Source organism: Coptis chinensis, chromosome 3 (assembly GCF_015680905.1).
Source record: "Coptis chinensis isolate HL-2020 chromosome 3, ASM1568090v1, whole genome shotgun sequence".
In the NCBI taxonomy this organism is placed as follows: domain Eukaryota; kingdom Viridiplantae; phylum Streptophyta; class Magnoliopsida; order Ranunculales; family Ranunculaceae; genus Coptis; species Coptis chinensis.
The window spans coordinates 36,571,056-36,580,855 of record NC_141458.1 but is presented as its reverse complement, the minus strand read 5'-3'; the positions used below and the strand labels follow the sequence as shown (position 1 = coordinate 36,580,855).

Here is a 9,800-nt window from a genome sequence, read left to right as displayed (position 1 = left end):
CCATTGAAGTAAATAACTCCAGTACAATGCAAACACCTTACTTATTCCAGGAACATCAATGTCGAAAAAACTAAAACATAAGAGGCTTAATCTTCTGGCCATCATCACAAGTGTAGCAGCTCTACAAGAACCATATTGGAACTAGAACCTGAGGAAACTTCTATCTCCTTTAGCTTAATCACATCTTCATTACCTAGAAAATTTTAAGGAGATACAAGGCTTGGAACAAAAAAAGATGCACAGAAGGATCTTGGAATCCCATTTATCTCAAGAATGAAGCGTTCTTTCTTATCTAGACTATACAGAGCAAGATGATTATGATACTCGTGTGATCTATAAAGAGAATAATGGTTATGATACTCCTGTGAAGGAACAACATCCTTTATCTCTAACGCTTCAAACAATAAATCGTCATGGCTCAACACACCCAAAAGTCGGAACCTTCTTCTAAAGTGTTGAAAAGTACAAGGCAAACTAATAGTGAATTGACAAACCCTGCCACCAGTATTCCTGCTACCCACTATTTGCCATATCCAAAGAACTTCTTGAGAGGAACTGATTTCGACCAAAGCTAGGGACTCCCTGAATTTAAGTAGATCTAAGAACTCAGGAAGCTTAACAGAAGGTGGAAACTTGATTGTTTGAAACTTCTCGCTGACAATGTCCAATACAAGGATCTGGTCCAAATGAGAACCATGTCCTTTCTTATCAAGCGCCCAATGGAAGGCGCCATTCGAGAAAACACTCCTTAGTTTACTATTGCAGATTGTCACTTTGTGCGGAAAATCTAGTGCTCTCCAGGAACTTTCACCCACTGTAATAATCTCACCCTTGATGCAGAACCCAATAGGTTCATCATAAAGTATGTTGTATACTCGTACAACTTTATATATCTTGTTAGCTGAATCATAACCGATTCCGAGGTCACTTGCATACATTAAAACTGACATGCCCTGAATTGTAAAGTCTGACTTTGGTAACATCAAGCATTCTCTTAAGATAGGATTGTATATGACAGGGTCATCTCCACCTTATTTAGATATGCAAAACAAACCATTGCAAGAGTCTCTCCTGCTACCCCAATCATTTATACTTTCTGGAATCCCCTTGCAACTCCATTTACCATTTGCAGTACTGAGCAAAAACAAATTGTTTACAGGACCTGAGAAAGTTTGTTGAAGGACGATATCAGTTGGGTGTGTTGTTGCTTTGCTCAAATGGAGATCAATGAAGCCAATCTCCTTTGATAACTCATCCAAACTCTTACATACAGTTCTACATCGACCGATATCCTCAACCGGAAGTCTAGACAGTATATCAGAAATGATTTCCGTGGGAAAATCCAGCAACAGAACCACTTTAAATTCATTCCCACCAACAATTTTCTCTGTTTCTCCTTTTCTTAACTTGGCACCGAGGACGGTTTTACTTCCACAAACAATGTTAGTTGTTTCATAACTGATAGACTTATTGCAAGTACACACCTCAACAGAACTGGTCCTCGTAACTTCAGTAGTATTGCAGGACGTGACATTCACCTCTGTATTATTTCCATCCCCAACAAAAATATCTGTCCATGTTACTCCATCAAACCACGTCACGTCTTGTCCTTTCCGCTTTCGCTCCATTACAGCTTCAATACTCCACCTGTATAATTATATTTGACAAATTTCAGTTTGTGACAACATAGAGATCATATATGCTCAGACAATAGTTTCATGTTTCCCCAAAATAACAAACAGCCAGTTTTGTCTAATATGACTATCTATCTCATAATCATTTTTAGAACATACATACCAGTGCCACCATGTTATTTAAATAGTTTTTTTTTTTCGAATATGGCCTGGGTTTAGCAGTCCCCACATACTGTTGCATTAGAATCACAAATATACATGACCTTCTTTATCCTCCTCCACTATTCTCTGTAACTGAGGCACTAGAGGGGGTATAAAGTAGTTGTAACCTTCAACATACTCAAGAGAAGCCAAGAGATCGGCTGCTCTATTACATTCTCGGTATACATGAATAAATTCTATGGAGAGGAATCTTGATGCAACCTCTAGAATTTCTGCTTTGATGTTCCAGCAATCCCATGGCGCTTGTTCTTTGTTAAGGAGTATATGTACTGCTCGCATTGAGTCTGAAGCCACCTCTATTCGCTGAACTTGTATAGTCTCACATCCCTTGAGTCCCACTAGGATAGCATTCAATTCCTGGTACAGAACAGTTTTCAGACCTCCAACTCCTGTGTATGCAAGAATAACATCCCGTCTGCTGTCTCTGATAGTGCCTCCTATGCTTGCTCGAGTCCCAATGAGAGAGCCATCAGGGTTGATTTTAACCATCCCTTCTTTAGGTTTTGTCCAGCTGCATTGTTTCGCTATATTGTTTTTGTAGTTCACCGTAATGCCCAAAGTCTCCAATATATACTGAAACTAAGGTTTTGTCCAATATTGTTTTAGCATCCTGATTAACATGTACTGAAACTAAGGAGCCTTGCAGAAACACCTTCATGTCAGTCATTAGTCGATCACAAACAACCTGCCATGGTTGAGAGGTGTTCTTAAATCTCCTGTTATTCCTTTCTGACCAAATGAAACTAACTGTTGCACAGATGAATGCCTTGAAGATTTCTGCCTTCATAGAGTTTGAACTGCATAACCTGATGATCCTGTGTCATTCATTGGTTGAGTTTAAGGTTGTACCACTTAACCCCAACTGGTTCTTTACTCGGCCCCAGATTGCTTTGCTGTACTGGCACTAAAAGAAGAGGTGTCTAGAGTTTTCCCTCGACCTATTGCATAGGCAGCATGAGGAATGATGAAGTACCTTCTTGTGGATCAATCTGTCCTGAGTTGGTAAGCTATTGGCAAAAAGCTGCCAAGTGGTGAAAGAGTGTCGTGGTATTACATACTTTCCCCACACAAGGTTGTACCATATGACCCTTTTCCTTGGTATTTTTAGGGCATAATATGCAGATTTGGATGTAAATTTGCCACTTGGTGGGGGAGTCCAGATAACACAATCTTCTGGTAAGAAGTTGTTTATGACTGTATCTTGAATCATCATCTTGAGTTGACCATCGGGTAGATTGGAAACAAGGCCATTCCACTTACCATAGGCGATCAGTGGGCTTACTCTTGCATTAAGAGGGACATGGAGATGATTGCGAGCATCAGGCGTATCAATCAGCAATCTATTAGAACACCATGGGTCATACCAAACCCAAGTGTTCTCACCATTAATTAGAAATATTGTACTTGATGTATTGAATAGCAGTAGCTCTAGTATCAAGGATTTTGTGCCACACCAATGAGCAGCCAGTGGGGCATTTCATTTTCCAGAAAAACTTGTCCTTTATATGGTTCTTCCATGTCCAGTCTGTCCATAAAGAGATTTCCCTCGAAACCAACTTGTAGACAAGGCCACAGTACGAGGCTTTGTTACACAACCTGAGGTTAGTAATCCCTAAATCTCCTTCCTTCTTGCTCAAAGTTGTTTTGTGTTTGTCTGCATGGTGCATTTTCTTCTCCATAAATGGCCCACTCCATACAAAATTATTGCAGATTCTTGTAACTTCATCCAGAATAGTACATGGTAGGACAAATTTCCTAGCCCAGTAGACATGGAATGATGGGAGAACATAGTAGATCAGCTCGAGCCTCCCAGCATGTGAAAGACATATAGTTTTCCAATTGTTTATTCTGTTGGTTATCATCTCAATGAGGGGCTGACATTCTCTAATGCCCAGCCTAGATGCTACTAGGGGGAGTCCTAGATAAGTAACAGGTGGTGTTACTAATCTAACTTCCATATAGTCCGCCAAGAATAGGCTTTCCTCTTGACTTAAACCCCCAATGAGAAGGGTAGTTTTGTTGGTGTTTATTCTTAATCTAGTAACTTGTGCAAAGGAATTAAGAATTACCTTCACAGTGATCATAGATTGTAGATCTCCGCAAAATAAAAGAAGCAAATCATCCGCAAAGCAAACATTGATAGTCTTAGTCCTTTTGCATTTGGGATGAGCATTGATGAGTTTAGAATTGAGCCCTTCCTTAAGCAAAATACTGAGAATCTCCATAATAATGACAAACAAGTAAGGGGACATAGGGTCCCCTTGCCTAAGGCCTCTTCTGCCTTTGAAGTAACCCTCAGGAGAGCCATTGATGAGCACAGAGTAGTAGGGTGTTGTAAATAAACACATCATAACCCACCTGAATCATACAGAGAGGAAATTTGAGGCAGTGCAACATACTCTCTATAGCCTTCCAACTGACAGTGTCAAAAGCTTTAGAGATGTCCACCTTAAGAGAGCACCTTCGAATAGTTATTACAGAAGAGAATATCCTCTTTTTGATCTCTTTGGACCAACATCTGAAGATGATGATCCCAAGCCATATATTCCTCTACACTAACTGTTGGAATCTCTATGAGTATTTCTAAATACTAGTGTGTGTATGCAAAGTAGAGGAGATGAACAAAGTGTGTTCTCTCCACTTTAGTGCATTGTAGATAGTCCCACATTGAGCGAGTTAGACTGCTATGACTGACCAAGTCTCTATATATAGGACTGTGCATCCATAGAGGTTATAGACTTGATCAGAAACCCATCTCAGAGAAACATAAACTATAACCTATACTATTCTTCTTCTCTTCTTCCTGTAGCCGCCAGAGAAAGTTATATTGCTGTTCTAGAGGGTAGTATGTTCTAGTGCAAAGTCAGGCTGTTGTTAACTATTGAATCCTATGAGGAAGATACCACTGCTGCCTTTCTACACCATTGGAAGGGGTGAAATCTTTACTTAAGGACAGCCTAATCCACGCCTTGGTTATTACCTGTTAATTCTGTCATTGTCTATTGTTCCTTATGTTCTACTCTAGTTGCTGTGTTGATACAACTATTCTAACAATCTTAAGAAAAGAATTTTTCGTAGTAGAACAAAGGAGAGTGTTTTAATACGGCAATCAAAAGATAAGTCTTAACTTTAGAAATTTTTTGATAATTTCGTTTTTGTTAGGAAAACCAATTAAAGATTGAATCTTAATTGATCTTTTGTAGTTTATCAAACCCTATATAGTTGTAGACCTTTCTCCTACGTTTGTGGGAGACAAATTTGAGATTTCTATCAAGAAAAACGTCAAAGTTCGTCTTTTTGACAGTTGCGTCGCTCATTATGAAAACTGTTGTAACTTTCAGCTCAGAGCTTGGTTTTGCAATCCACATTTTGTGTTGGATAGCTGATTCAAAGAGATTTCCAATGGTATAAGGCTTGATACCCAATTCGTCCTTGAGCTGGTTCAGAATTACAGTTCTTTTGAAATATTTTTTCTAGAAGGAGGAAAATATGGTAATCCGGTTTTTCAATCGGTTAGGTATCGTATTTTTTCACTCTTTGCAATTCTTTTGGTTTGATTATATGGTGATATTCTTGCCTTGAGTTGCATGCTACTTTTTCTTAGGAGGGAAATCCCCAAGCTTAAATTTCTTTAATAACCTAGTTAACAAATTATACGTGTTTATCACTAAGATATTAATTGGTTTGACTAGAAATAGTTTGATATTATTTTTCTTTGTACATATGTAGATGTATGTAGATGGTCTAAGAGAGACCTTAAGATATTTAATATCAATCACACTCAAATCTTGAATAGTAATTATAATATATTCAATGCATAATTGCTTACCTCTATTGAGTGTATGTATTGTTAGATGATAGTTATAATTGTACTATTGTAAAAATACATGTTAGATGAAGTAACTTGTAGCTTATATCCAATATAGCATATGTTAAAGTTGTATAGCATGCTAGTTTTGGATATTAATCATCGTGGATTTATTTTGAACTTGATGATAGTTTATTGTAAATTTTTCTAGTTGAAGACATTAATGGGTTGAGCCATTAGATGTTGTGGTAGTACTTGAGGTCTTGTTGATAGGGTATCTCATCTTGCTTGAGCTCATGTAAAAAGATGAGGTGAAGTCCTCAGTTGTTTTGCATATTCAGTGGCTAGATTTGCTTAAATATCGTATACTTTTTGTTGTGAGGGGCACAGTTAAAGTTTACTTTTCCTGAACCTATGATATTATATTAACCATGTTTGGCATGAATGCATTATTTAATATAGGCATGAAGCTTAACCATGTCATATATTATTAAGTAATGAGCATCGTTGTCTATGAGAGGAAACAATATGGGAAACAATCATATCCTCCTAAACCTAATTTAGTCAAGGAGATGTAAGGTTATGGATTATCTTCTTAGACAATATCCTCCAGTGACTATTTTAGACAAGGAGATGTAACGATTATAAATTGTCTTATTAGGCATTATCCTCCTATGACTGAATAAATAGCAAAGGTGATGTACAAGTCCATGGATTGTCTTACTATGTAAGTTGAAATGTTGAATTATGAAAAGAAGAATGATAATGATATTATCTTGGGTAAAACCCTTTTCATCTAATTCTTCTATTCTTTAAAATTCATTTGAATCACTTGTGGATTTCCTTTTATATAAATAGCATGAACATAATATAACTATGTTTAATATGATCCATAATCATAAACTTGAGTAAAGTATATTCTTGTCATAAGAGTGCATATTATTGTTGTTGATTCTTTTAGTATTTATAACGGTATAATGTATTTTGCATATAAGTTTGATTAGGTTGAGTAACCATTGAACTGTGGGGGTTGGTGATCCATATGTATGACACTGTTTTACCATAGTTTACCTCACAAGATAATTGGAAAGACATTGAACTACAAAGTATATATGGAAAGGTCTTGGGCCTATCCAAAAATGCTTCAAAATGTGGGGGTGTCTTGTCAAGGCTATTGTGAATAAATCTAAAAGAAGTTTTTTTTTTTTTAAACCTAGAACTATCTAGTAGATGTTCATTGGTGAAACTCATAATAGTGATGTTTGTTTTTAGTTGTTATGCGTGATAACAATCTTGTAGATGCCACATTATTATTGAATGTCTTATATGCTAATTTTATTTGAGGATGTGCTTTCTGTGAAATTGGCATAGAGTGGTTGAATGTTCATAATGAACTACATAAGAGGATCCCATAATTTTTGAACAAGAAATTTAGAAGACTATCAGTCAGTATGTCCACCATTCATGGTGATGATGTTTATATGTTTTTGAGAAATATTCATTATAAGGAAATTGTTTGTCTATGAGAAGTGTATTTTTTGAAGGATACAACTCATTTAAACCGGACTCTTAATTTATTGGGAGATCTATAGGTTGAATTGGATCTTCAAGAGAAAACTAAAACGTGATAGTTATATTGCAAAATACAAGACTAATAATAATAGTCAAGGGGTTTCACTTAGATAAAAGATTTATAATATTTTGGAACCTTGCTCATGTAACTAGAATTTCTTCTTCAGAATTCTGAAGACTCTAGTTAAGTAGTTGTGAGGAACTACAATACCAAGTAGTACTAGGTGATGAGCTTAAGGTATACAATTTAGTTAAATCTTTGTATGAGTTGATTCAAGTGCCTATAAATGGCATGAGCAATTCAACGATATATTAGTGTCGTATGGATGTCAAAGTACCATTGTTGATAAAGATGTGTCCTTTCATTTAGAGTAAAGCAAGACATATGTGTTAATCTCTTTTTGTTTAGATGATTTAATATCATGAGTGCTAGCATTGAGAATGTGTATGAGACAGAGAAATTCCTATTTGAAACACATAATAGACCGTCATTGAAAATGATAGTTCATTGTGTTGTTAAACTCATTTCTGTAACTGCTATATTCAATTGTCAAAATGTTTACGTTTGAATATGGTTGAAGCCCACAACGTACCTTAAACCAGACCGGTCGGATGGTTTAGGGAAATTTCGGGCACTACAAAATTGAATGATTGGTGAATATAGGAATTAAAACTCATGTTGGTCTTATTATATTATTTTAGCATGTAGTAGAAATATTTTTCATTGACAAGTATGGGTATTCTTATAGTAAGCATGTGTTAACACCTTTTGTGGCAAATATGCATCTTATGAAAAATAATCTACTTGTGTTTTCTCATACTAAATATGTCAATATCATTAGTAGCCTATTGTACTTAATGGATTATATTTATGAGACATGGCATTGTCTACATTAATGGCATACTGAGTTAATAACTCATTGTTCTTAAAAGGAACATTGGATGTATATTGTCAAATTATCCAAGTACTATAACGGACCTATTGATTATGGACTTATATTTAATAGTTTTACAACATTGTTGAAAGGGTAATGTGTTATAAGCTGGATCCAGTAGTGTTTATGTGTTTACCCTTGGTGGAAATTGAGTGTCTTGGATATCATCCAAGCTAATCGCCTTAGAAAAGGCATGTGCTGATGTTGAGTGGGTTAGCAACCTCTTGGCAAATCTTCCTATTGACTCTAAACAGTTTCCTGATGTGTATATGTTTTGCAACTGTCTCATTGCAATAGCTAAGACAAAGAAATATGTGCAATGGGAAAAGAATACATGTAAGTTTGAGATATAACTTAATCAAGCAGCTGCTAGAGATTATGTTAGGTTGGACTTCGTTTGGCTACATGTCTGACCACACCACTTTTTGGAGGCAAGTGGTTATACGTCGAGGGGGATGAGACTTATGCCCATATATAGGGCGACACTAACGGCAACCCTACCTATGTGATTGGAGATCCCATGAAGTAGGTTCAAAGGGCAAAACAAGTCACTTCGTCGTCCTGCAATACTATTGTCTTATTTATTTATGAGACATCCCACCCTATGGCGAGATGGTACTATAATATACTTTGTATAACTAGAATTGCAATGAGTAAGAATGAGTTATTTTACTCTTATTGGAATCCATAGTCCATTTTATAATGAGATAGTGTATTTTAACTGCGATGTACACTTGATAGATATCCACTTACGTGAATGTAGAACTAGGTCGGTTCATATAAGTATACGGGCAAGTACTCTAGAGCATTCATGGAACACAAGCAGCGCAAGGGCCAAAAAGTGCAACACCGCAGAACAGGCATATAATGAACGAGTTGTGTGGGTGCATGTGATCTATTTTACTATAAGGGAATATTGGTTCAAAGATTTTTTAATCCACCACTTTCACGTATTATAAGACATGTTACCCTATGACTGGTTCAAGCCCGTAAAACACCAGTATCTTATGCATTGTTTTTTCGATTCTCTCTGGCATTTAGTTAACCCATTTCTTTTGTAATATCCTATTCCAAAATAGTGGGGGACTATTAGTATTTTGAAATAGTGGGGGATTGTTGGAATCTCTATAAGTATTTCTAAATACTAGTGTATGTGTGCAAAGTGGAGGAGATGAACAAAGTGTGTTATCTCCATTTTAGTGCATTGTAGATAGTCCCACATTGTGCAAGTTGGACTGCTATGACCGACCAAGCCTCTATATATAGGATTGTGCGTCCATAGAGGTTATAGACTTGATCAGAAACCCAACTCAGAGAAACAGAAACTATAACCTATACTATTCTTCTTCTCTTCTTCCTGTAGCCGCCAGAGAGAGTTATATTACTGTTCTAGAGGGTAGTATGTTCTAGTGTAAAGTCAGACTGCTGTTAACCATTGAATCCTATGAAGAAGACGACACTACTGCATTTCTGCACCATTGGAAGGGGTGAAATCTTTCCTTAAAAACAGCTTAATCCGCGCCTTGGTTATTACCTGTTAATTCTATTCTTGTCTTTATACTCTAGTTGCTGTGTTGATACAACTATTCTAACACTAACAACAATACAATTTCACTATAACATTTGTAC

The 9,800-nt window shown here is 36.4% G+C and overlaps 1 protein-coding gene across 1 annotated transcript; it reads right to left on the bottom strand.

Moving 5' to 3' along the window:
* Nucleotides 1-203: 203 nt before the first annotated feature.
* LOC147509435 (uncharacterized) lies at nt 204-938 on the bottom strand. The gene has a single exon (XM_086597812.1). The coding sequence runs from the start codon at nt 936-938 to the stop codon at nt 204-206; it is 735 nt and encodes a 244-aa protein (XP_086453938.1).
* Nucleotides 939-9,800: the final 8,862 nt, after the last annotated feature.